The sequence below is a fragment of the Malania oleifera genome, chromosome 2 (genome assembly GCF_029873635.1).
Source record: "Malania oleifera isolate guangnan ecotype guangnan chromosome 2, ASM2987363v1, whole genome shotgun sequence".
Lineage (NCBI taxonomy): Eukaryota > Viridiplantae > Streptophyta > Magnoliopsida > Santalales > Ximeniaceae > Malania > Malania oleifera.
In genome coordinates this window covers 13,207,128-13,234,968 of record NC_080418.1, presented here as the reverse complement: position 1 = coordinate 13,234,968, position 27,841 = coordinate 13,207,128, and the positions used below count along the sequence as shown (strand labels likewise).

The window sequence follows — 27,841 nt, the reverse complement described above, 5'->3', positions numbered from 1 at the left end:
TAATTATATGGAAATTAATTATAAAAGTTAAAGTTTAAAGTGAGAAATACTTTATTTAATATAGATAAATTTTTTAAAATTTCTATAAATAAAAATATATATTTGATATACTTTTTTTTAATTTGTAAATTTTATATATTTTACTCCATATGATACGGAGGCCCATGTAATCATTTTATTAATCAATCAAAATTCATTAATTAACGAACGCCAAGAAGGAAAAAGAAATTTTGTTTGAAAAAAAAGTTGATATGTTCGCTAAAAGGAAGGTCAGGCCGAGCCTGTTGGGATGGGCCCTGGCCTGGCCCAGCCAACCACACCCCAGGCCCAACAGTCAGATTGCTGTGCTGGCAGTATTCAGATCAGAAAGATTCCCAAACCCCGCCCGCCCACGAAGTACGTGAGGACACGCGCCAGCGTGCAGTGGCAAAATGGACATTTCACTCGACGCCCCCGAGCGAGTAGCGCAAGACACCTGGAGCAGAAGTCTTCTGCTCCAAAGGAGGGACACTCCGAAAAGACTTCAAAACCAGGTAGAACCGTAGAACTGCCAAACACATTCCCCTCTCTTCTCGCAGGCCTTGCCACCCATTCTCTCTCTCTCTCTCTCTCTCTCTCTCTCTCTCTCTCTCTCTAGGGTTTGAGTTCTCTGCAATTCGTCGGTTGCTTGGCCCTCGCGCTTGATTGATTGTTCAGGGAGGGAGGCCTTTGGTGGATCTCCTAACAGGTGGATCGAATTAGGGTTGTTTAATTGTTCTAGGGATGGGTAGCCCTAAGAAGAATGAAAGTAAGGGTTTCTTCGCTGCCATGACTTCTGGCTTGTCCATGTTTGGTAGCGCTATGCACAGATCTGTCAACGGGTACTTCCCTTTATATAATTATAATTATAATTATAATTATTCCATTTTGAGTCATTTCTATTTTTCATCTTATTGCTTCGTAGATTCATTCTTCATGTTTAATTTTGCCTTGTGGATCTCTATTTCGCTTGTCATGTTATTTGTGGGCTTGAGCTTTATGCCTGCTCTGATGGAACTGCGTTAAGTTGTTGCTATGTTTGAACAAGCGTTCGTGATCTGTTGGTGACATGGTGTAGCGTAATTTGCTATTTCTGCTTTGATTTTTTTTTATGCTTTTTGCGCCCTACAGTTTTGAAACTAAAAACATGACAGGCTAAATATAACGTAATTGATATTTGAAAAGAGAAATGGTTCTATTGTTTAGCTGAAAAGAGTTTCTGATTTGTCAAATTTATGGTAGAAATAGAGAATATGGGGCTGGCTGAGTTTCTGAAGTACTATAGAAATTTGATTTGCGGTTGTTGCAGCCTTGATGCTTTTAATGATAGTTTTCTCTTTATACAAAACAAAAGAGGGTGGGGGCAAGTTGAAATAAGAGTTCTAGAAATAGGAGGCTTTAGAATACCAAAATTATGGAAATTATTTCTGGCTTCCTTGGCTGTGAAGAGCTGAGCAATTGTGTGTCTGGTTGTTTTTACTAGGCTGGGCACTCCCCAGTGTTTCATGCAGTGAATATTCATACAAAACTGTTTTGGTTATACAATTTTACATGTGGGGATTGTGGACAGATTGCTTTCACGGTTGGCAAAAAAAATTCTAAAATGTTCTTTTAATATTTTCCCTTTTTGATTGAGGGGGGGGGGGTGTCAATATTTATGGATTCATTTTGAGGTTTAGTGCTTGTTACTTGAAAAATTAATAATTGTTGTTTTTTTTATTTCCAGGAAAACAACATTATTAGTCTAATTCCCTGCAATAAGTTTATTCTTACTCAAGCAATTTATTTGTAGGCTACAAAATCTTATTTTAAAGAAAAATTGTAAATGTGTAATTTGTAGATGATTTAGCAATAATAATTCCCAAGTTGCTGTGTGTAGCATTTACCTTGAGGGGGAGGGGAGGGGAGGGGAGGGGCTGTGGGGGGCACTTGGGCACCAGGATAGTCTACCAAGTTTGTAAGGACATCACACCCTTTTTGACAGATGTTCTTTTCATTAAAAAATTATTTTTACCCAAGAAAGAGAAATGAAATTAGCGTTACACTTGTCCCTGCCTCTGCAGTAATGTGTAAAAAATGGGCTTCTTTGTGGTGTTCTCAGGATTATAGGAACAGGTAATTTAAAATTTTCAGGTGCACGACTAGATTAGGCAACTGAAAAACAACATATCCAAAAAGTGACTAGCAAAAACACAAAAGAAAATCCAAAATGTGAAAGTTGATGAAATCAGGATTCTCTGGTGGATGCGTGTTATTACCCTAAAAGATAAATTAAGGAACGAAGATATTTGTGATAAGAAAGATAAGATATGGGAAGCACAATGAGGAGGATTGTTTGAGCACTTGCAACATAGGACAAGTAATGGAATAGTGAGGAGTGAGCTAGTTAATTACTGAATTTTAGTGGTAATTTGGTGCCACTGGGGGAGGGGGAGTGGTTTAGACCTAGAATTACTTTAGTTTGAGATAGTAATGATTTGACAATCCTCCATCTATTAGAAAATATGACCTTAAATTGATCAAAATCTCAGAAGAAGATTTAAGTAGCAAGCACCTCGTGGTGGATCTCTCGTTTTTGTTTATAGTATCTTGGTCCTCTGCTTAAGTTTAGTTCTGATTGATTTTCATTGAAAATGATCATAGGCTTGTAGCTGCTTCTTCATTGTCAATTTAATATAACATGTTATTTTTTTGTTGCTAAATGCTAAGATGCATGTTAATCAGTTATGCTGGAGCTGATTAATTTTTTAATTTAGATTTTGCCTTCGTACCACTTGAATGAGAATTTTTAAATTGTCACCCATCTGTTGCAATGGGCAACCTCTATTTGTTTCATGACTAGGAATATGACTTCTAAATGATGCAATTATTTCTTTCCTCCTTCAGGTTGCTTGGTTATGAGGGGGTTGAGGTTATAAATCCAGAGGGAGGCAAAGAAGATGCTGAGGAGGAGGCCCAAAGAGGGAGATGGAAGAAAGAGGTTTGTTTGCGTCCTTCCTCTCTTTCTTTCTTTTCGGATTTTTTTTTTGGCGCCAGGGGGTTGAGGTTGGATTTTGGAAAAGCGGCACACTAAACTCATTCTCCATTTTTATTTGTCGTATTTATGTGGGCTTTTATTTATTTATTTATTTATTTTTGAGTATCTTGCTTATTATTATATGCTTCTATAAAGTTAGGAGAACTCTGTTCCTGAGATATCATGGCTTCACGGCTGAATGTGTTAACTGTTATGAGTCACAATTGTCTGCTGGTAATGCTACATTATGTTTACCCCTCTGTTTAGCTCAGTTTTATTGTGAAATTACACCATTTTTTGTAGGTTAAAGTCCATCTGACTGAAAATTTGTAATATATTTTAGGTAATTAATGCTTCCATTTTCTCCTTTTGAACTCTTAGGTATATCCACAAAGCTGAAATAATTCCAGATATATTAATGGATGCATGAATTCGTTGATTTCGGCCCATGGCCCTCATTACGTGATTTGATTTTGAGCTTTAGTTAAATGTTTAAGTTCCCTTCTTTTGGTTGGTCTTTGATTTTGTTTTGGGCGGCGGGGCGGGGCGGGGCGCCCCAGGGTGGAGGGGGAGGCTAGGATAAAACAGAAGATTTCAACATCATCATTAAAGTATTTTAACTTAGAATGGGAATGGCAGTGTGTTAATGACAAGTGAGACCAGACAGCTGTAAATGGTGCCTCATATGGTTTTTGTATTATGGCAGCAGGATTCCTTCAGCTAAAGCACTATTCATCATGTCCAATCTTTTGGGCAGTGGAAATGAAGTTTTTTGTTTAAAGCAAGCTACCTGAGACCCTTTTGCCATGTCATGTATTTGTAGTTGAGTTTTTGCATGCCTTTTGAAAGATACAGTGTGGCCATAGCAAACAAAGGACAGGTGCAAATTGCATTTCATGCATGTAACATAGATATGTCGTATATAAAACAAAAAAAACCCATCCAATCGATTGTGATATTCTTCCTCTGCTTTTATGCCGGCATCTCAACAGTCCAAAGAAAGAGATCATAGAAAAAACTACAGATATATTAGGTAAAAATTACTAAAAGTTAAGAGCTGTCCTGCTCACTGCTTGTCTAGAATCTCAAGGGTTTTTTTAGTTTTGGAGGCGCGGGGGGGCTGGTCACCGCTGGTTCTACAAAAGCTTCTTAACTTTTGCTCCTCAGTGTTAGGGAGAGATAAGCCCCTTGGTAGTAGAGGGTAGGTGATCATTGACAGAGAGGAAGTGAGGAGGGTAGAGTAGAAGATGGGTGGTCTCTCAATTGTGTTAAGCATAATTTTTTTTTTTTGATTGAATAAGATGCAATTAAGGTGGTGTTTGGTAATTGGGAAGCAACTGTAGGAATCAGAATTGGAGTGGTTGATTCTCATTCCTAGCATTTATTCTGCGGTATTCTCATTCCGATTCCCATTGTATGCAGGAACAGGATTCCCCCTTTTGCTTACTTTTTGATTTCTGTTGTCTCTTACTCTAGAATCAAATTTTAATTCCTGAAAATTCAATATTTATTACCGTACTCATTATAATGCATATATATATATATATATATATATACACATACATACATACATACATACATACATACATACATGCGGTGCTACATATTGTAATATGATATTTTATATAATATACTAATATAGTATAATTTATATTATGTAAATTTTAAAAATACTATTAATATTATGATATAATTGCGGTATGATTATTGATTTATTATATTATTATTTATAATTTAAAAAATAAAATGAAACAAAATATTTACTATTATCATCAATTATAAATATATAATAATATAATTTAATAATGATATAGTATACAAAAGAATATAATACTATTTTTATAAATATACATGAGCGCATATTTATTATAATATAATATATGTTACACAAATCTAAAAAATAATTTCAATATTATGATATCATTAAATATAATGATATCTGTAAATATAAATATATAATAATTTTTTTAACATAAAATATTATAACCATTATTATTAGTATTTGTATTATATATAATAAAATTATAAATCGTAAAAAGATTATAGAATAGTAAATTATGATTATTTATTATATTATTGTATGAAATCTTGAAATAAGATAAAATATTTATTATTAATATCATTAAATACAAATATATAAAAGTAAAATTTAATAATGATATAATATATAAAAGAATATAATACTATTCCGTTATAGAATATAATGCTACTGCTATTGTTTCATCATATTATTATTTTATATTAAATAATAAATTATGTTATAATATTATAATGTATGAGATTTTTATTTACATATATTAAATTACATATTAAAATATGATAATTATAAAATAAAAGATAAATTGTACTATTACTAATATAGTGAAAAAAATATTAATAAAAAAATATGGTAAAATATGGTATGCAAAATATAATCGAGTACATGATTATCAAAATGATTTTACTGTAAAGATTTATTTACTGCATAATTTAATAAATTATTTTATACAATAAATATATATTTATAATATTGTTATTCCATACTAAATTAATTGAATAACTTTTTATATTATAATGTCATATTTGCTAAACTAGACTCATTTCTGATTCCTATGTATATATATCAAACACTATAATTCAATTTTGATTCCAAGTTTGTTCAATCCAAACATGAGAGATGAATTTGATATTTTGTTTCTAATTCCAATGGATTCCAATTCTGATTCAATTGTGAACCAAATGCTACCTAAAGGGTATTCAGATGTGCAACCATATTGATCTTTAATTTAAAGTTTTTTAAAGTGAGCAGGTCCCATTTAGAGCCTATTCCCCATGTTTCAGACAAAATATTCCATGTATTAACAATGAAAATGGGCAACTCTAAATACAATCATTTAATGTGCTGTGTATATTTAGTGGAATAATTGCAAGGTTATTTTTAGCCTTGCCCATACTTACTAGTGCTAATACCCACCGAACTGTAAATTTGTACAAATGTTCAAAACATGGTACTGTGTTGTTCTGGAACCCTAAATCTAGCAACCCATGGTTCATACTGGATATTTCCGTATGACATATATTTATTATTGAAAGTGGATAATTGTTGATTGTCACATTAGGAGTTTCTTTTCCATCACTGTTGATCTCCTTCGCTGAAGAAAACCTATTTTAAATTTAGGAACACCTCAACATCCTCTCTTAAATATGCAAAAAATATCACACATTTTTTCTGTATGCATCTATGTTATATATCTATATTGTACCAAATTTTAGAGCATGTGTTGTACTGTCATATTATGAATTTTTTTTCCATCACTTTTGATCTCCTTCGCTGAAGAAAACCTATTTTAAATTTAGAAACACATCAACATCATCTCTTAAATATATGTAAGTAATATTACACATTTTTTCTGTGTACACCTATGTTATATATCCACATTGTACCACATTTTAGAGCATGTGTTGTACTGCGATTCCATTTCGATTCCAGAAGTAACATTGGCATTGCCTATAGAGCATGGATATATGGCATGTGCTTTTCCCCATGGTTGTATGGTTTACCCATACCCGTGTACTTCTGAAAGATTTTTCTAGTTTGAAACCATGTTACATTGTCATTGACAATGAAATTGTTCTTTTATTTCTTCACAGTTCACAGGTTACTCTTTTGTCTCACTCTCTCTGTCATGTTTACAGATGTGGAATTGTAATTTTCACAGTTGTCTTGTTCTTCTGGTCTTATAGGAACGAGATAGTTATTGGAAGATGATGCACAAGTATATAGGTTCAGATGTTACATCAATGGTGACACTTCCAGTACTTATTTTTGAGCCGATGACAATGCTTCAGAAAATGGCAGAGGTTTGTTTGATTTTACTTGCATATTGTTCATGGGTTTGCTTTTCATATCTTGTGCGAAGCCTATGCCATGGTCTAAAATGTGCAATGGCCCTGGCAGTTAATGGAGTACTCCCACCTTTTAGATCGAGCAGATGAATGTGAGGATCCATACATGCGGTTGGTGTATGCTTGTAAGTATGATCTTGCCTTCTTGTTTTTTGTAATTAATGTACAAGCATTATCTGATGTAATGGACCTTTTCTTTAAAAAATCAATTGCAGCATCTTGGGCCATATCTGTGTATTATGCTTACCAGCGAACTTGGAAGCCTTTTAATCCAATTCTTGGTGAGACTTATGAAATGGCTAATCATGGTGGGATTACATTTATTTCAGAGCAGGTGAGCCTCTAAAGATTATGACTTCCAAGTTCCAAGCATCATGCTTAGTTTTAATATTTCTCATTTTCATTTCAGGTGAGTCATCATCCCCCAATGAGTGCTGGGCATGCTGAAAATGAGCATTTTACATATGATGTGACATCAAAGTTAAAAACCAAATTTTTAGGAAACTCCGTTGATGTCTACCCTGTTGGAAGGTGAGACGTGTGTCTGTTTGTCACTAATATTATGTTTCTTTTAGTTTATGCTTCATCTAATTGGCAGGGAGTCCAAGATGCTTGGGATATTTAGATGCTGCTGCATTTAATTTTGATCATCAAATAATACATCAGAAGATTAGATGAACTTCCTTGAATTTTTATTATAAAGAATTGTGTCAGTTACATTTTATTATATGTTTGATTAATTTTTGTGGTTGGTTTTCAAGTCTTTGTGGCTGTTTTCAGGTTCTTTTTAGTTATCATATATTTTAATCTTCTCATTTTCATTATCAAGATTTAATTTGTAAAGCTCATAAACAGAATGTATCATCATATGGTTTTTATTGTATGCAGAACGCGGGTGACTCTTAAAAGAGATGGTGTAGTCATAGATTTGGTGCCTCCTCCCACAGTGGTAAACAATCTGATTTTTGGACGGACTTGGGTTGATTCTCCAGGGGAGATGATCATGATAAATTTGACAACTGGAGACAAAGTCGTGCTATACTTTCAACCATGTGGCTGGTTTGGGTATGTCAATAGTTCTTTTAACGAAATCTTTTTGGATCCTTACTACAATATCTGTGTTTCTGTATATAGACTTGGGTGAATTTGATGGTATTGTTATTTGAGAACTTTTGAGATACGCTGTTATGTAAAGAAATCTGAGATACATTTATGACTTTGATTCTCTTGAGAACACTTTTTTTTTTTTTGGTATTTTTGATTGTTTCTTCTTGCCATTGATGCTTGTTCCTATTTCCTCATAAATCTGTGTAAGGTTGCTTCTTATGCCTACCACATCCCTAGTGTCAGCATACTTATTATTTTTCCTCATTTTTCTTAAGAACTTATGTAAAAGTTTCAAAATGATTAATTTCTCGGTTTGTGTAACACCCTAGGCCCTCCCTTAGAAAAGCTAGTTTTGATTATATGTGATTTTCCTAGACCTTATTCATATACAAGATCTCCAAAGTGCACTACTGATGTTGGCTGTGGCTTGTGACAATTTCCTCCATTTAGTCTCTGATGTTCTTCCTTTGGGGGAGGGACCAATCCCATGTAAGGCATGGTTAGGTCCAATCCCATGTAATACATTGGCCGAGTCTCCAAACACTGTGGCTGGCCTAGGGCAGCTTGTATATCGTTTGTAACTTCATGTACTCTCCCTTAAAAGAAGTAAGTGATAACTTGAGTTACTTCTAATTATCAGCATGTGCATGGTGTTGCTCTCTAGGTGTTACATATTTCTGTTGGCTGTGGAGTCATTGATCTGATCAAAGTAAATAAGAAGTAAATAATTAATCAAAAGCTTGTATTGAAGTCAAAGACTGTTAATGAGAGTCGATGATCATGAAAAGTGGCACACACAGACATAGAGGCAGATAGGGAGGGACATGTTCATGTGGATACTTTGACAGAGTAGGGCTAGAAATTGAGACTCAGACGAGACTTGTGATGAGTAGAATGACACAATGGTAAAAGAAAAATTAATATAATTTTCCTTTGAGAAACTAAGTGGGTGAAAACCAGGGGGAGGGGGGGATGATCTGGAGAAACTAAAAAATTGAACTTAAGCTTGTCTCCTCTAGGAGGAAAAGAACATAAGGTGTGGACATAGACCTAAAAAGTAGTGCTGTAGATGTTAAAAGACTGGGGACTAGAATTATAAAAATTAATATGGTTTTAGGATAAGAGATAATAAAGGACACCAATGCTTATGCCCTTCAAGGCAGGCTTAGCAAAAACCCTTATAGGCAATTTTGGGAAGTTGTGGATAATATTTTAAGAGTGATATTAGGCAGTAAGAAAATTCTCATAGGTGTGGATTTGAATGGTCATACATGAAAGGTTATGCAAGGATACATAGCAGATGTGCATATGGAGGTAAAAATGAGTCCGGTGATATAATTTGAATTTTGAAGGGTTGCTATGTCATATGGCCTTATAACAATGAATGTGTGATTTGAGAAAGAAAGAGATAACACTTAATATCCTTCAAGGTGGTATTTGGTAATTGGGAATCAACTTTAGCCATCCAAATCAGAATTGGAATGGTTGGTTTCCATTCCTAATATTTGTTTTGTAGTAATCTCATTCCTATTCCTATTTCCATTCCATTCAGGAATGAGATTCCCCTTTTGCTTACTTTTTGATTAATGTCTCTTACTCCGGAATCAAATTTTGATTCCTGAAAATACAATATTTATTATTTAACTCATTAAAATTCGCATATATATATGCATACATACACGCGCCCCTACATATTACAAATCTGATGTTTTATGTAATGTAATATTTTATACTATGTAAATATATAAATGTTTTTATTAAATATAAATATGTAATAACATATTTTAATAGAAATATTAAACCATCATTATTAATATTTATTATTATATTTAACAATATTATAACATATAAAATTTATTAAATTAGTGTTAAATATTAAAATATTGTGATGTAATTGCAGTGTGATTATTGATTTATTATATTATTATTTATGATCTTAAAAATAAATAAAATAAAATATTTATTTTTATCAATGATATAGTATTCAAAAGAATATAATAGTATTTTATAATAAATATACATGCGCACGTATTTATTAAAATATAATATAATATATATTACATAAATTTAAAAATAATATTAATATTATATATAATAGAATAATATATATTGCATAAATCTAAAAAATAATATTATTATTGCAATATCCTTAAAAATATATATATATTAAAAATTTAATATAAAATATTATAATCATTATTATTAATATTTATATTATTTAATATATATAATAAAGTTATAACACTAAAAAATAATAGAATAGTATTAAATTATGAAGTACTATGAAATAATTGTAGTATGATTATTTTTTATTATATTATTGTATATAATCTTAAAATAAGATGAAATATTAATTATTAATATCATTAATACTAATATATAATAGTAAAATAATAATGATAAAATATACAAAAGAGTATAATACTATTGTGTAATAAAATATAATGCTACGACTATTGCTTAGTATATTATTATTTTATGCTAAAAAATAAATTTTGTTATAATATTATAATGTGTGAATTTTTATTTATATATGTTAGATTACATATTAAAATATGATAATTATAAAATATAAGATAAAATGTAATATTAATAATATAGTTAAACAAAATACTAATAAAAAAATATGATAAAATATAGTATGCAAAGGATAATCAAGTATATGATTATCAAAATGATTTTATTGTAAAAAATCATTTATAATATTATTATTTCATATAAATTAGTTAAATAAATTTTTATATCATAATGTTATAATTGATAAACTGTATTCATTTTAGATTCCTTTGTCTATATGTACCGAATATTCTAATACAATTTTGATTTCAATTTTGTGTCGAACCAAACATGAGAGAGGAATTCTACATTATGTTTTTGATTCTAGTGAATTCCAATTCCGATTCCGATTCCGATTCCGATTCAAACTATGAACAAAAAGCTACCCAAGAGTGACAAAAAAATATAAATCAAGTAACATTTTTCTTAGCTAGGAGGCGAGATAATTTATCATGTAAGAACTATAAAGTCTTTCCAAGTGCAAGTTTAACTACAAAACATAGAATTTCAGTACTAAATATATGCATTAGAAAATGGAAGAGAGAAGGATAAAATAGATATAAGAGAACTAAAGCATGAAACCTATACGGAGAAAACATAATAAAATTTAAAGAAAAAATGATAAATGAAGGCAACTCTACAATAAAAAATAACTTATATAGGAACACCTTTGGTGTAGGATGGCTTATTCTATTAGGGACATAGCAAAAGAGGTTTGGGGGGGTTTGAGGAAAAAGCATGGCCATTAAATGGAGTTGGTTGTGAGATGAGGATGTCTTGAAAACGATTAAAACATGAAGAGTGTGGTTAAAGCATGGCAGAAGTAGGGGTGCAATCGGTTTGGTTCGGTTCGGTTATGGGCCAAACCGAAAACCGAACCGAACTGTGTGGTTTTTGAACTTCCTGAACCGAAACCAAAAATCGAACCGAATGTGTTATCCCTCAGAGAACTGAACAACGGCAGTTCAGTTATGATTTTTTCGGTTTTTAACCAATTTTCTAAATATTTAACAATTACTTTTCACAATGTGGCGCTCTGAGCCTCTGATAGCCTGCTTCATCTGTACAAGACACAATAAAGGTGCTTAAATTTATGCAGGCGGGTCATATTACAATCTCGTAGGTTGAATTAATTGCTTAGATTTGCCCCAATGAACCAATCCAACAGTTTGGTTTGTCGACCTAGCAACCAAACCGCAACTCACGGTGCCCCAACATGGGCAATCTAACAGGTGCCTCAAAAAGGTGCAATATAGACTGTTAAGAGATAATAGACTGATTGATGGAACAGATTCAAACCTGAACACCGGAGGCAATCATAAAAAGAAGCATAAATATTCCAGTAAATTGGCAACGAATTAGGCATTTCAAAACTTTACTAATTCCTGTTATGATGAATGGCTGCATCAATGGAAAAAAATCCACAAAATAAAAGAGAAAATTTAAAATCAGCAAGGGGATCTGCGAGTGCAGAGGCAAACCGTACCTTAGGTACTCAGCTGCTCGAGAGTTGAGATGACAGGGGACGGAGGCAGAGCTGCAGAGGCCGCCAGCCGTCGACGACAGTGGTGCAGCACAGCTGCGCTGCCTGGCGTCGACTTCAAGTGTGAGACAGAGAGAGAGAGACTGAGAGTCGTGAGACAGACTGATGGAGAGAGACTGAGAGTCTGAGAGAGAGGCAGTCAGGCAGAGTTGCAGGGAGCACTCAGAGCAGTGTGAGTATACTGAAACCCTAGTCCCTTACGACTCCCAAGCCCATATATGTGTGTGTGTGTGTGTGTATTAATAATTATATTATATATATTAATTTAAAACGGTTTTTTTTTTCAGTTTTACTGTTTGGTTATATTTTGAAACCAAAACCGAAACCGAAAATTTATAACTTCAAAAACTGACACTGAAACCGAATACAGAAAAACCAAACTGCTTGTGATTTCGGTCCGGTTTTGGTTTTTCGGTAATTTTTGTACACCCCTAGGCAGAAGTGCTGAAATGTAGAGAACTTTGAAAGGTAAAATGACGCAAGAAAAGATGAGAAAACATTGTGAGTGAAGATGAACTTAGAGTATATGACAGTTTCAATATCATACTAAGTATGAAAGATACGGGCACAACATTCAAAATTGTTAGAGCTGGAGAAATGTATTAAAAATCAGGACGATAGTGTTTTCATTAAGGAAGAAGATATGAAAGAAAGATGTCAAACTTATTTTAATAAAATATTTAATGAAAATGAAGTTTAAGGTTGCATTAAAGAACATTAAAATAATATAAATTATAGCATTTGATGACTTCTTTATTGAAGTTTGGAAATGCTAACTTGATAATAGATTAATATGGTTAACTAATTTTTTGAACAAAATTATGAGGATTAAAAGAATGTCAGGTGAATGGAAGAAAAGCACTCTAAATACATGAACATAAAGGAGATATTAAAAATTGTAATAATATTGTGGAGTTATATTTATGAGTTATAAAATGAAACTTCGGGAAAAGGTAAGTGAATAAAGACTAAAGCTAGAAATGAGGATTTAAAATAAATAAATAAATAATTGTTTGGTTTTATGCTCAGGAGACCAGTCATAGAGGCTATATATATATAAGAAGATAAATGGAAAATTTTAGGGAAAAGAACAAGGACTTGCTCATGGTTTTTATTGATCTAGAGAAAGCTTATAATGTGGTACTTAGGGAAGCTATATTGCGTGTTCTAGAAAAAAAAAAAGGAGTTGGTAGGTATATAAAATGTCATTTAGATACGTACAACAAGATAATCACTAGTCTTAAGACTCTTACGAGGAGAGGTTGAAAATTTACAAACCACAATAGGTGTATAAAGTGTGTCTTACCTGGAGTCTTTATCTTTTTATTTTTGTTATGGATGGGCTTGCTCGACCTACATCCAAAATGAGATTCTGTGCAGCTTGTTTGCAAATGATATTGTACTGATTGTTGAAACTAGAGAAGTATAATCTAAGCTGGAATCTTGGGGAGAAGCTTTAGAATGTTAACGTTTGAAGTAAGACAAAATACTTTAAATGTAATTTTGGTCATTTTTTTGGAGGGATGGTGATGCAGGGGCAGCACCAATGATCTCCAACCATGAGAGATAGAAGGGAGGAAAGGGGAAAAAGGAAGGGGAAGAGAGGAGAGGACATACAAGGGGGAAAACACACTTTCACTTTTTCAATTCAAATTCAACGGCCTCCTATAACATGGCTTTCACATACTATTTATGAGAAAGCCTCTTAACACATGAAATTACACATATTCCACAAAAACTACATTACATTACAGACATGCCCCCATAATTCACAAATATTACAAACAAGCCCCCAAAAATACACATAATCCTATGCTAATTAAACCAAACACACAACTAATATCAACTATCCCTTGACCCATTACGAACAAGGATTTTCTCAAGGTCTTGCGTCTTGTCTTACTTCAAATCTCCCCCCTATTAAAAAAAATCAAACAAACCAAAAAACAAAACTCAACCTAGAATTTTGAAATGTTGGAGGATTAGAAGTAAGAAGCAAACTTGGACCCTTCGAAAGCCAACACTTGAGTGGTACAAGAAACCTCGCTCCATTGACAGCACCATAGACTTGAATTGAGAATTTGCATTAACGAACTCATCAAGGATGACAAACTCTACAATAGGAATGTTTGAAAGACTTTGGATGCCTTCAAACACATGCATTTTCCTTCCTTGCAGTGTCTTTCAAGTTGAGCAACTCTGGTGAATTCTTGGTTGATTGGTAAAGCGGGCTTCAAAATGATCTTCTCACCATTATAGTGGAAGGCATATTTGTTCTCAAGTCCTTGAGTCACACCCAAATCATCCAACCTAGGAGTACATGACCAATATTCATGGGTATGATGATATCATAGCAAACATTAGCAAGATATTCACCCATTTGGATAGGAACCAAACTTCTTTCACAAACATGTAAAGCAGAGATATTAACCCAAGATATCTCATAAGGCTCTGGATGAGGTCCCAAATAAAGTTGCATACAAGTGATACATTCATTTTTCCACTAAACTATTGCCATGGTGCTGGATTTTTATTTTTATTTTTATATATTGTTGAAATCCTGAGTATCATTGGGTATATTGAGTAAATTAGGAGAGTAGGTAAATATAGAAGATTGTATATTATTGAGAGTGATTCTATAGGGAGATTGTTTCCATATTTAGAACCTTCGATTGTATTATATATTGTAATTTGGGATGTACAAAATATTGAATTCAAGGAATATAGAAATTACATTCTATTTTCATGGTATTAGAGCTAGGGTTTCTAAACCTTAGTTAGCAATGGTCGACGGAGCCGTGAACAGCAAAGGGTCAAGCTCCTCTGAAACTCTCGACGGCAATTCTGAAGCCACCTCCATCGTGGGTTTCTCAAGATGGGAAGACCCCACCGAACTTCTTGGGCTCTCACCGTCGGGGATCGACAACCTTAGATGCAGCGACGAAGAGGAATCCATGGAGGAGGCCTTCTGTTCTTTGCTCCAATCTTGCGAGTATTCAAGTCCTCAAGAAGAGCATCTTCGCCGCCTCCCATTCCGATGGCAAATCAAAGGATAATATCATTGTCGATTCGTCGGGCTTTGGCGGGATTCCTATGGAGTCCACTAGAATCCTGATGGTTTCGGTGTCAGATAATTTGAAGGACGAAGACACGACTTGCGACGACTTCGATACCCCTCTTGATGAAGAGTCCCTGGTTCACCTCAGTAACTTCGATGCGCAAAGACGTATGGCTGTTGATCATCGCACTGATAAGGTTATCGACGGTGCTCGCGATGGTGATTCTGCAACTACGGGCAGTAATGGGGCATTTGATTTGGTGAAGGACTCGAATTTTGGGTCCTTAGAAAATTATAGTTTTTTTATGGGAGTCTCAGTGAAAAGCTCATCTTTCAAAGGAGCATCTTTTTTCAAAACCCCAACTTTCTTCCATCGAGACTCAGACCCTTCACTCAACTGAACACCATCGATCCTTTCTTCAGGTTCTTTAGCCCAAAGAGGTAATTTTTTGCAAGCCTTAAACCTCTAGATCCAAAACTCCTTAGATAATTGATTCTGGTGCTTCTGACCACATGACTGATGCCTATAATCTTTTTTCATCATATTCACCCTGTCATGGAAATTTGAAAGTTAAAATTGCAGATGGATCACTCTCGTCTGTTGCAAGCAAAGGAAATATCCGACTCTCTGACTCCATCACACTAGAGTCCATTCTTCATGTTCCTAATTTATTCTGCAACTTACTATGCATTATCCAGCTGAATAAAAATTCCAATTGTTATGCTAAATTTCTTCCCTCTCATTGTGTTTTTTAGGACCTATCATCGGGGAAGACAATTGGTAGTGCTAAAGAGTGTGAGGGACTCTACTACTTTGAGGAGGTTAAAACTACTATTTGTGATCCTGCATCTATTTCTAGTGATAGTGAAATTTTGTTATGGCATTTTAGGATGAATCATCCAAATTTTCAGTATCTAAGACATTTATTTCCTTCCATTTTTTCAAATAAAACGTCTTATGAATTTCAGTGTGAGATTTGTGAACTTGTACAACACTAGCATAATTCCTTTCCAAAATTCACATACAAACCATCCCGACCCTTTACTATGATTCACAATGATTTATGGGAGGCCCTCACGCTCTCTTAATCACACTCACACGAGATGGTTTGTTACTTTTATTGATGATCATACTTGTATTTTTTGGGTTTACTTGTTGAAAGATAAATATGAAGTCCGTTCTATTTTCGTCAGTTTCCACTCCATGATTCAAACACAATTCCAAACTCACATCCAAATTTTGCGTACTGATAATGGTACGGAATATTTCAATGCTATCTTGGGACATTATCTTCAAGAAAATGGAATTGTTCATCAAAGTTTGTGTGTGGATACCCCTCAACAAAATGGGGTTGCTGAACACAAAAATAGACATATACTTGAAGTAGCTCGGGCATTGATGTTCACTACAAATATGAAAAACTATTTTTGGGGTGATGCCATTAACAACTACATATCTCATTAGTCGAATGCCGAGTCGGGTCCTTTCTTTTGCCACTCCTCTCCAGAAATTCCAGGAATATTTCCCCAACTCTCGACTCCGCTCCAATCTTGCTCTGAAAATCTTTGGTTGTACTGCATTTGTTCATCTTCATGCTCACAATCGGGATAAATTGGAACCTCGTGCCATTAAATGCGTCTTTATTGGTTACTCTCCTACTTAGAAAGGCTACAAATATTATGACCCTGTCTCCAAAAGAATGTTTGTTAGCCTTGATGTCATGTTCTTTGAAACTACTCCTTCTTTCCAAAAGCCCTCTCTTCAGGGAGAGACGTGGAGTGAAGATCGGTTCTTTGATTTCTATACTACTGAATCCGTGCCATCTACTGAGTCTTCCCATTACATCATTCCCTGACCCATCTACTGAGTCTCCAATTGCATCATTTCCTAGCCTGTCATATGCAAATGATCACTTAAACTCAAGGGGAGATGCAGAAAAACAAACTAATAAGGAAACACTTGTTTAGTCAAGAAAGCCGAAAACAAAGAACAGGGAGAATCTCATGCCTAAGGCACCAAAAGAGTTGGAACCGGTGATAACTTCGAACAACCATGAGTCCACGCCCAGTCCCGGTCAGGTAATCAATGGCCATGAGCTTTCTTCTGATGAGTCTGCACCTGATGACATCAATTTACCCATTGCAGTCAAAAAACAAACTAGGTCATGTACTCTTTATCCCTGGTCAAAAGACGCCTTATAAAAGTCTGTCTACAGGATATCGTGCTTTTACCTCTAACCTTGACAGGATGAAAATTCCAAAGAATATTCAGGAAGCCCTGGAAATTCCTGAATGGAGGGAGGCTGTCATGGAGGAAATGTGGGCCCTTGAGAAAAATGAAACTTGGGATGTTATGAATTTGCCGAGAGGGAAGAAGCCAGTTGGTTGTAAATGGGTCTTCACAGTGAAATATAAAGCTGATGAGACAGTTAAACGATATAAAGTCAGACTTGTTGCAAAAGGATTTACACAGACTTATGTCATTGACTACATGGAGACATTTGCACTAGTGTCAAAATTGAATACAGTTCAGGTCCTCTCCTCATTGGCAGCTAACTTAGAGTGGCCACCACAGCAACTCGACATTAAGAATGCATTTCTAAATGGCGAGTTAGAAGAAGTTTACATGACGATACCGCCAGGTTTTAGTAAGAAAGGTGAAGAAAACAGAGTATGTAAACTCAAGAAGTCCTTGCATGGACTCAAGCAATCTCCCAAAGCATGGTTCGACAGATTTGCAAAAGTGATTAAAATTTAGGGATATTGACAAAGGCAATCAGATCACACTATGTTCTTCCAACAGTCTGAAAGTGGTAAGAAAACAATTCTGATAGATATGTTGATGATATAATCCTAATAGGGGATGATACAGTGGAGATGGAAAGGTGAAAGAAAGTCCTAGCTACTGAGTTTGAAGTTAAAGACTTGGAACAAATGCGGTACTTCTTGGGAATGGAAATTGCTAGATCAAAAAAAGGTATCAAGCGAAAGTTTATCCTTGGTCTCCTAACCGAAATTGGCATGCTTGGTTGCAAACCTAGTGAAACTCCGATTGAAGCTATGAAAAGGGTCGAAGAATGTGGAATACCAGTTGAAAAAGAAAGGTATCAGAGATTGGTTGGTAAACTAATCTACCTATCGAATGTCAAACCCGACATTGCATTTGTGGTAAGTGTGGTAAGCCAACACATGCATTCACCGAAAAAAACTTACCTAGATGTTGTGTATAAGATCCTTAGGTACCTCAAGGGTTTCTTTGGGCAAAGGACTTTTCTTCAAGAAATGTGAAAGCAAGGAAGTAGAGATCTTTACAGATGTGGATTGGGCAGAATCAGCGAAAGACAGAAGGTCTACCACTGGATATTGCACCTTTGTATGGGAAAATTTGGTAACTTGGAGGAGCAAAAAACAGAAATTAGTGGCTCGAAGCAACGCTGAAGCTAAATTCAGGGCAGTTGCACAAGGAATATGTGAGGGATTGTGGTTACGGAAACTCTTGGAAGAATTACAAATTACGATGAAATTCCCTATCAAACTCTATTGTGACAACAAAGCAGCCATCAGTATCTCTTTCAATCCAGTTCAACATGACAAGACTAAGCATGTGGAAGTGGACTGACATTTTATCAAAGAGAAGGTTGAAGAAGGAACCATCTGTATGACTTGTGTACCTACCAAGGAACAAACTGCAGACATCTTTACTAAAGGGTTAGCATAGCGGAACTTTGATGATTTCATTGGCAAGTTTGATATGATCAATATCTATGATCCAACTTGAGGGGGAGTGTTGAAATCCCAAGTATCATTGGGTATATTGAGTAAATTAGGAGAGTAGGTAAATATAGAAGATTGTATATTATTGAGAATGATTCTATAGAGAGATCATGTCCATATTTAGAGCCTTTGATTGTATTATATATTGTAAATTGGGATGTACAAAATATTGAATTCAAGAAATACAGAAATTACATTCTATTTTCATATATATTGCAACTATATATCACCAAAAGCCCTCAACACAATTCACCCACAAACTTGACTAGGGGTGAGCATAATTTGTAGAAAACCGAATTAACCGATTTAACAGGCTGAAATTGGTCGGTTCAGTTCGGGTAAAAAAGCCGATTTGGTTGGTTCAGTTGGGCTTTACCAAAATTCGGTGAATCGGGTTTCGGTTCGATTAACAAAACATATTAATTTAGTTAACCGATTAACCGATTTATTAATTAACTAATTTTATATATAAATTATTATATGTTAAAGGGATGGGGCTCGACTTGGGGGGAAAAAAGGTGGAGCTGAGGGCTAGGGTTTTTGCTTGATGCTGTGCATCGTTTTCATGGCGCTGAGGCAGCCAGAGTATTTCCAAGGCACGGAGTACGAGATTCACGTGACCAATGGGTTCAGGACCAACTCTTTAACTTCGCTGGTGATATGGTGTTCGTCGGAAGAGGATGATCTTGGGGGGCGAGCACTGTAGGAGGGGGAAGAGTTCAGTTGGGGACTCCGGATCGACTCCTAGGGAATTGTCCAATTCTCATGCACCGTCAAATGGGATCGCCGGAGGAAGAGGTTCGAGGCGTTGTAGGTTCACCGGGACGACCACCGGTGTTTCGATCTCAAGAAATGCTTTTGGCTGGTGAAGGAGGATGGGATTTACTTCAACAGCAATGAGGTGAGTTGGAAGAAAGATTTTTCATGGTTGTAGAGTTACTGGATTTTGGAGCATTCCCTGGTTATTTTGGTCCCTGTGGTAAAAGGAAATCAGTTCCCCAACATGTTCACACATTTTTTTTTTCGCAATTAATTATAATTTTATACTGTTTTTAGCAATTAATTACAAATAATTTCGGTTAAATTTGGTCGAGTTCGGTGAGGCAAGGTTTGGCAGTTCGGTCGGTTTGGTTAACAACATTTATTAACTGAAATTTTCGGTTAATTCGTTTAATTGCCCGAATTTGGTTGAATCGACCGTTTGCTCACCCCTAAACTTGACTCCTAATTTCTCAAGAACCTTATTCAATTCATGTGTAGTCTTGATTGTTGTGCTGAAATGAAACCAAATTCACTTAGAAAATTCACAAAATGCAGCAATAAACTTGATTTTTGATCCTAGATGCAACAATTTCTCGTTTCTTGTAACAAATCATCACGCTTGCTCGCAAAATATAAGATCCATAATCAAAATATCTTGACACAGATCAAAATATCGTTGATGGACCAATTTCTCGTGGGACTGGCAATTGCAAGTTAGGTGGAAATTTTTCTCATGCTCTTCGCTGGCGCGTGAGTTGCCAGCAGTGAATTTCGGAAATGAAAATCGGAAAGATAGAACAGGCAATGGGCATTGCAATGGTGATGATGGTAGCAGAAAGAATCCCAGTAAATTAGGGATTTAAGAGGGCCAACAGCAAGAAAACTTTCTGCTGGCATGTGGGGACACATCGCTGGTTGGGTGGTGATAAAAATTTGAGGGGAAGGGTTTCAGGGGGTTCTGTTTTCAATGGGATGGGTGTTTGGAAAGTGGTGTTCGAACAAATGGGGGCACAACTGGAATTTTTTGAATAGTTCAGAACTGCTTTTCAGGTTTTTTTTTCTTTTTTTTTTGTGGGGGGGTGAAATCTAGGACTGGAGATTATGAAGGATGGGTAGAAAGCTAGAAATAGAGAGAGATGGAAAGAATTAAGAAGAAGAAGAGCTCATTGGATAGAACTAGAAGAAGAGGAGAAAAGAAGAGAAGGGGTCAAAGAACAGAACAGGAGAAAGAAGAGGGCATCTTCTTGGGATAGAACTAGAAGAAGAGGAGAAAAGAAGAGAAGGGATCGAAGAACAGAACAGGAGAAGAAGGCATCTTCTTGGGATAGAACTAGAAGAAGTGGAGAGAAGAGGGGTTGAAGAAAAGAACAGAAGAAGAAGAGGGCTTCTTCTTGGGATAGAATTAGAAGAAGAGGAGAAAAGAAGAGAAGGTATCGAAGAACAGAAGAGATTTTGGGATAGAGCTAGAACAAGAAGAGAAAAGAAGTAAAGGGGTCGAAGAACAGAATAAGAAGAGGGCAGATACTGCTGGGCAACTGGCGATTAGGAACAGAACAAAGGGTCTAAACCAGAGAAAGATCAGGGGCAGCATCAATGATCTGCAACCATGAGAGAGAAGGAAGGAAAGGGGAAGAAGGAAGAAGGAAGAGAGGGGAGAGGAGTTACTAGGGGCTCTTACAATATGGCTTTCACACCCTATTTAGAAGAAAGTCTCTAACACATGAAATTTCATATAACCCTAAAACTACATTACATTACACACATATCCTTGGAATACACAAATATTACATACAAGCTCCCAAAGACACATAATTTTGTACTAATAACTAATTAACTAACACAATTAACTACTACCTAAACACCAATCCCTTTACCCAATTCTTCTTAATTATTCTCCAACGAGGATCTTTCCAAGGTGTTGCTTCTTGTCCTACATCAAATAGTAGGAAAATATTAAACTTGATAGTTAAAAAATTCCTAGTAGAACTAGATTTCAGTATATCGGATCTATTATGCAAGTTGAGGGAGAAATTAAGGATGTAATACATTGAGGTGGAGCATGTGAGGTAAATTGGAGAGGTACATGATGGTAGAGTACCTTTAAAATTGAAAAGGAAATTCTATTGAACAGCTATAAGACCAGCCATGGATTAGAATGTTGGGTATTAAAGAAACAACATATCCAAAATGTATAAGCTACACAAATGAGAATGGTAAGATGTGTGAGTGGTATTGCATAACTTTAAATGACAAAACAAGGAATGAAGACATTCATGTTAAGCTCTAGGACTTTGGACATTTGAAATGTAGACTGAATAATGTTCCAATGAGGTTGGATATAATGAGGGCGAGCATGGACCAATGACAAGGTTGTTACTTTGTGACCAGGTTGTACCGGGTTCAAGTCTAAGGAAATAGCTTCTTTGCATAAAAGTAGGGGTAAGGTTGCATAGATTGTGATGACCTTCCCCCTACTCTCACAAAGCGAGGAGCCTTTTGGCTTGAGGGCTTGCTTTCACTATATATAAATTTATATGATTACTTGCACAATATAAAATTAACTTGATTAAGCTTGCAGTTAGAATTCTGAAACTTGAACCTCGTTAAACTACTCAAGTAGTTCAAGCTCAACTCAAAATTGTGTAGAATTGATCCAAGTTGAGTTATAGAGTTAGTCGAGCCAAACTAGCTTGTGAGCCTCGACTCACCTACACCCCTAGATAATTGAAGGGGGGAGTGCTAGCTCTAGAATAACTTGGAGATGTTTTGAGAAGGATTTGACAACATTTCAACTTCATGAGCATACTGCCTTAGATCTTGCAGAATGGGAGAAGAAAACTCATGCAGTCAATTCTTCCTAGTGGGACTTCTGTTTGTTATTGTACAGTTGGTTTGGGCAATCATCAATTTTTACCCCATCAACATGCCATCTGAGCCGACGCTATTGTTTTCTCTTAAGTATTTTCGTGGCAACTAACCAAAATCCACTGGGGCTGGTTGGTTTGGGTTGCTCTGTTAGATGCACAGCCCTCTTCCATGTACAACAAGTTATTGTATAGTTGGTTTGGGTGATCACCATTTTTTACCCCGTCAACCTGTCATCTGAACCAACACTATTGTTTTCTCCCAAGTATTTTCGTGGCATCTAACAAAATTCAACTCAGGCTGGTTTGTTTAGTTGTTGGGTTGGGTTGCTCTGTTAGATGCGCAGCCCTCTACCTTGCACATCCAGTGTATACCCACTATACAATCGACGTGGGGTATGTTTTGTCACACTCACTGATTGATCCAAAATAAGTTTCTGAAATGTTTTAATTGTATCATGTTTACCTGCAATCCATTTGCTTGCTGCTGGTGTTATTTAACTAGAACCTGTTTGCAATTGCAGGGCTGGTCGCTATGAAGTCGATGGATATGTATATAATGCTAATGAGGAACCTAAAATATTGATGACAGGGAAATGGAATGAGTTTATGAGTTATCAACCTTGCGATTTGGAAGGGGAACCTCTTCCAGGCACAGAACTGAAAGAGGTTGCTCTCATTTAAACTCTGTTTTTATTATATATATAATTACCTCAAACATGGAACTGAGGTTCATTTTTTGTTTTCTGTTCATTTAGTACATATAGTTTTTTAACTTCTTTCGTTCATGTATCTTAATGTATCAGGTCTGCATTTCTTTGACATGTTGGAATGTTGATATATTTTGAACTGCAACTTTTGAACTGCATTGTTGAAACAACATAGTATTTGTGTCTATGGTGCTACTGTATTATTAGTTGCATCTTTGATAAGTTCCTTGCTGCCTATGATCTTTGATTGGTGCCACTGACAATTTTTCCGCATTCATATTGGCTGGTGCATTCATTGGTCTTTGTTGCAGATGTGACATGACCAAAACTTCTCAAAGTTTCTCTAGTTTTCTATCTGTTCTTTTATTGCCATTCACGCTTTACATATGCATGGACAAACTCGTCCTTATTTTTGATTCGGAGATGTCGTGCGCTTATTTTTTATATCCCATAAATGTCGGAGTATAATACTCATGTAGATGCATGTATTTAGCACCAGGGATAAATGGCAAAAGAGGCATGATATATTATTTGCAATTGTGTGCATCCTTTTTAATTCCTATAATTGGTGGCTAATTTTGTCTCTACTGGTAATTGAACTTACTGGCTGCTATTCTGGTGCTTTTGTTCTTAGGCTTGGCATGTTGCTGATACTCCAGAGAATGACAAATTTCAGTACACATATTTTGCACATAAAATAAACAGCTTTGACACTGCCCCTAAGAAATTGTTGGCATCAGATTCTCGTTTGCGTCCTGATAGATATGCACTTGAGAAGGGTGATTTATCAAAAGCTGGTGCTGAAAAGAGCAGGTCTCACTTCTCTTGCTCCCACTCACTATATTGTACCAATGATCTTAAGCATTTCTTTGTGGTGCCCATAAATAGAACATAGATGTGCATTTTAGTTTCTTATCAGTTAAAAAAGAAGCTATGTTTGAAATGGTGTTGCTTTTAAATTTGGACTTTATCTCACTTGTTCAGTCTGGAAGAAAGGCAGCGAACTGAGAAGAGAAACCGGGAGGCCAAGGGGCATCAGTTTACACCAAGATGGTTTGACTTGACGGATGAGGTTACAACTACACCTTGGGGTGACTTGGAAATCTATCAATTCAATGGTAAATACATTGAACACCGAGCAGCTGTTGATGGATCGGATTTTGTTAATGAAGATGATGTTAGATCAACGGAGTTCAATCCGTGGCAGTATGGTAATCTGAGTCTGGAATGAGGTACTCCATCCCATTATTACATTGATTATGTTGCATCGATTCTGCTGCTAAGTTTATGGAACCTTTTGGTGGTGTGATACGGTGGGAACCTAAGGTTGTTGGCCATTGTACATTGTAATCCCAGTTCATAATTTTATATAGATTGTGCTTGATAGGTCTCAGTTTTCATCACATTTGCCTGCCTCGTGTGATTGCTTTCACCTCTTTTCCTTGGGAAGAATTTTAGCAGAGTTGAAGGCCCCTTTTTTCGACTTTCTTTTTTTAAAATGCCTGATCGAAGGACATCAGTATGATGAAGGAGCAGCTGCTTTCTGTGGATACAGGGGTGAGTATCCACATGGCGCGTCCATTGCCAACTGGGATCTTTATGTGGAGGAGAGAGGAAGCAGGAAGGGGGGGTGTTGGAGTTCAATTTGTGGGCATGAATCCACCTCCTTTTTTTTTTTTTTTCTCTTCAAGTCCATTGGGGCAACTGGCCCTATGATTTTCCTTCCTGAATGACTATCATGATTTGATGGAAAATAGGGCAGCGGCTTTGGAAATGTACGGGGTGTAGTCTGTTCTCTTTCCAGCTTTGAGGAAATTAGGCTAGCTGTGCTGTCAGCGACTGGAGTTGTGGGTGATATTAGTTTTATTTGTAGCCTTGAAACAACATCATATACTATTCTTTCTATTTTTTTTTTCCCCTTCTAAACTTAATCCCGTGAAGCAGTGGACAACTCGTTGAAGTTTTCTTTCGACGAGTCAGTTAAAGTCATTAATGGAATATAGAAGACTATTGCTAGTTTCCTATTTATTAATAGGAGGTAAATCATCTCTTATATTATTTTTTTTTTAAAAAAATTGAGGTAGAAGTTTCAAATTTTGACATATTCTTGAAGATATTTTATCGTGCTTACTAAAATAATAATAATAATAATAAAGGGCAGAAAAATAAGTCTTTTGTACCTTTGGGTTAAATAAATAAAAACAAGTTAATTAGAATTGAAATTGACGTGGTGAAATTAATATATAATTGGTTTGTAAGTTGAATATGGTTGAAATTTTTTTATCTACCTCTATTTAGAATCAGTGGTAGAATTAAGGTTTTGTTTGAGGGATATATATATATATATATATATATATATGTTAATAACCAATCTTTAAATTTATTGATAATTTCATATGCTCATGATTATTAGGCATCAATTTAAATAATATAAACTTTGTTGTTAAAAACTAAGTTTTACTTTCGACTTTTGTATTATTTTATTGTATATACTTTGGATATGTTGTATGCCCTCATTTAAATTCAAGTTCAAATGCTTATTTCCACCTAATCAAAATAAGTCTTCTGAAAAAATTAAAAAATATATATAATTTTGTGATTGTTTTTTAATGTTCAATAATTATTAAATTATAATTTTAAAAATAACTCTAGTTATTATATTACAAAATGATTTTTTGATCGGATCGTAAGAAGAAGTTATATTAGGATGGGAATGATGGATTATTTGTTATTTGTGACGGATTATTCAATCTAAGCTGCCATAACTTCTCAACTTAATTAAGTCAGATATGAATTTTAGTATCTCACCGGATAATTTGCTTAATTTGCCATAAATTATTCTGTCAAATTTGCTTTGCTTTGCTTGGTGTATTTTAGGTAGGATTTTTGTTTTTACGTTTACTTACAAAAAGTAGTCACCTAATATACGATTTGGGGTTTAATTCCAAATATAGGAATCCGCGTTTGGATTCTCAACACGAAAAATTCGTTTCCTCTATCTTGAATGCAAAAAATAGATTAAGTAGCTCACAATAGAATGGGAAACAAAAAAACAAAACAAGACAGCAACACTTTTCCAAACATATCCTTGGCTGTTGCGTTTCGTAGTTGGTTTTACTTTTACATTCTTGCTATCCATTCTCGATCCGCGTTGTTTAGATTCAATTTTCAAACCAGTTGAATGCATGAATTATATTAGTCTCTCTTCAAAGAACTGTGCGAAAGACTAAATCTAAATATGATAATAGTCTGAGATTTCATTTCATAAAGCTGAATTCTCTTGACCTTCAACGTTTCTGCCTTCACTTCTGTTTGAAAGTCCAAACAGATGGCTCCTACTCCCAAATATCTGATACCAATTCACCATTCAAAAATTTCAAACAGGGTCACTGTTAATACAGTAGATAATATTATTTATTTACAAATGTGTCAAGTGGAGCATTCCGGCACATTGATGTATTCCAATTTTTCATTGAAGGATTATAATTAATTTGAGTTTTTGCTTCACTAAAAGGATGCATGACAATGGAGTCTTTCATGTTTCCCCTTCTGAATCAATGGAGTCTTTTTACTCCATTTGAGTAACATAAATTCTGCCGATTCTTCAAGTGTTAAGGAAAAACTTGCTGTAGTGGCTACCTGTTAAGACTGAAGGAGCCAATGGGTGGGCTTGATACACATGGGTGAACATCAAATTGACCCAAAAGCTTAAGCCTTTTGGGTCTTGGACCCAACCATGTATATAAGCACCCATCATCCAACTACTCCCCCTTGAATGGAAACCGTCATTCTGCCGATTCTTTAAGTGTTAAGGAAGAACTTGTTGCAGTATCTAGCTGTTAGGGCCGAAGGAACCCATGGGTAGGTTTGATACATATGAGTGAACATCAACTTGACCCAAAAGTTTAAGCCTTTTGTGTCTTGGGTCTAACCATGTATATAAGCACCCATCATCCACTCAAATTTTTCAATATGGGACAAACTCACAAGGGGAATTCTCAACACTAGCTTCTTGTTTTTACATTGCGCTGGCTTTTTGCAGGCAGCTAGCTTTGTAGACTCTTTCTTGTTTCCCCTTTTGAATCAATGGAGTCTTTACTCCATTTGAGCACCATAAATTCAGTCAATTCTTGAGTGTTAAGGAAGAACTTGTAGCAGTGTCTAGCTACTTGTTTTTGCATTGTGCTGTTCTGCTTTGTTTTTTGCAGGCAGCTACCTTCTTAGACTCTGATGTACCATTTCACGGTCCAGGTCCATGCTCAACTACTGCTGTCTTTTTTTCTTGCGTGCAAGAAAGATTCAGGGCTTAGATCTGCCCTTTCCTTACTCAGCATCCCCTTACTAATAACAGGTAAGAAGTCTTTGCCTTGATTCAGTTGTGCATGTAAAAATTTAGACATTTGGTCTGTTGTAGAATTGTAAACAAGGAAGTTCTACAAATCTCTGGATCGTTACAGAACAGTGTATGTAGGTGCACCAGTAGGTTGAAAATTTTGTGTAAGGATGGTGATTGACATGCATGTGTTCAAAGGAGTGAAAATGGGAGAC

At 35.3% G+C, this 27,841-nt stretch overlaps 1 protein-coding gene across 2 annotated transcripts; it reads left to right on the top strand.

The window, feature by feature from the left end:
* The first annotated feature begins 457 nt into the window (after positions 1-457).
* Positions 458-25,336, top strand: LOC131147978 (oxysterol-binding protein-related protein 3C). Of its 2 annotated transcripts, XM_058097682.1 has the most exons (11): positions 462-860; positions 2,905-2,998; positions 6,758-6,874; positions 6,972-7,044; positions 7,135-7,253; positions 7,329-7,450; positions 7,808-7,984; positions 23,108-23,252; positions 23,928-24,106; positions 24,278-24,525; positions 24,681-25,336. In XM_058097682.1, the coding sequence occupies exons 1-10, from the start codon at positions 763-765 to the stop codon at positions 24,522-24,524; spliced, it is 1,371 nt and encodes a 456-aa protein (XP_057953665.1). In that variant the 5' UTR covers positions 462-762; the 3' UTR covers position 24,525; positions 24,681-25,336. The 2 variants fall into 2 exon arrangements, with proteins under 2 accessions (XP_057953664.1, XP_057953665.1); XM_058097681.1 differs by having other exon boundaries at positions 458-860; positions 24,278-24,696.
* The last annotated feature ends 2,505 nt before the right edge of the window (positions 25,337-27,841 follow it).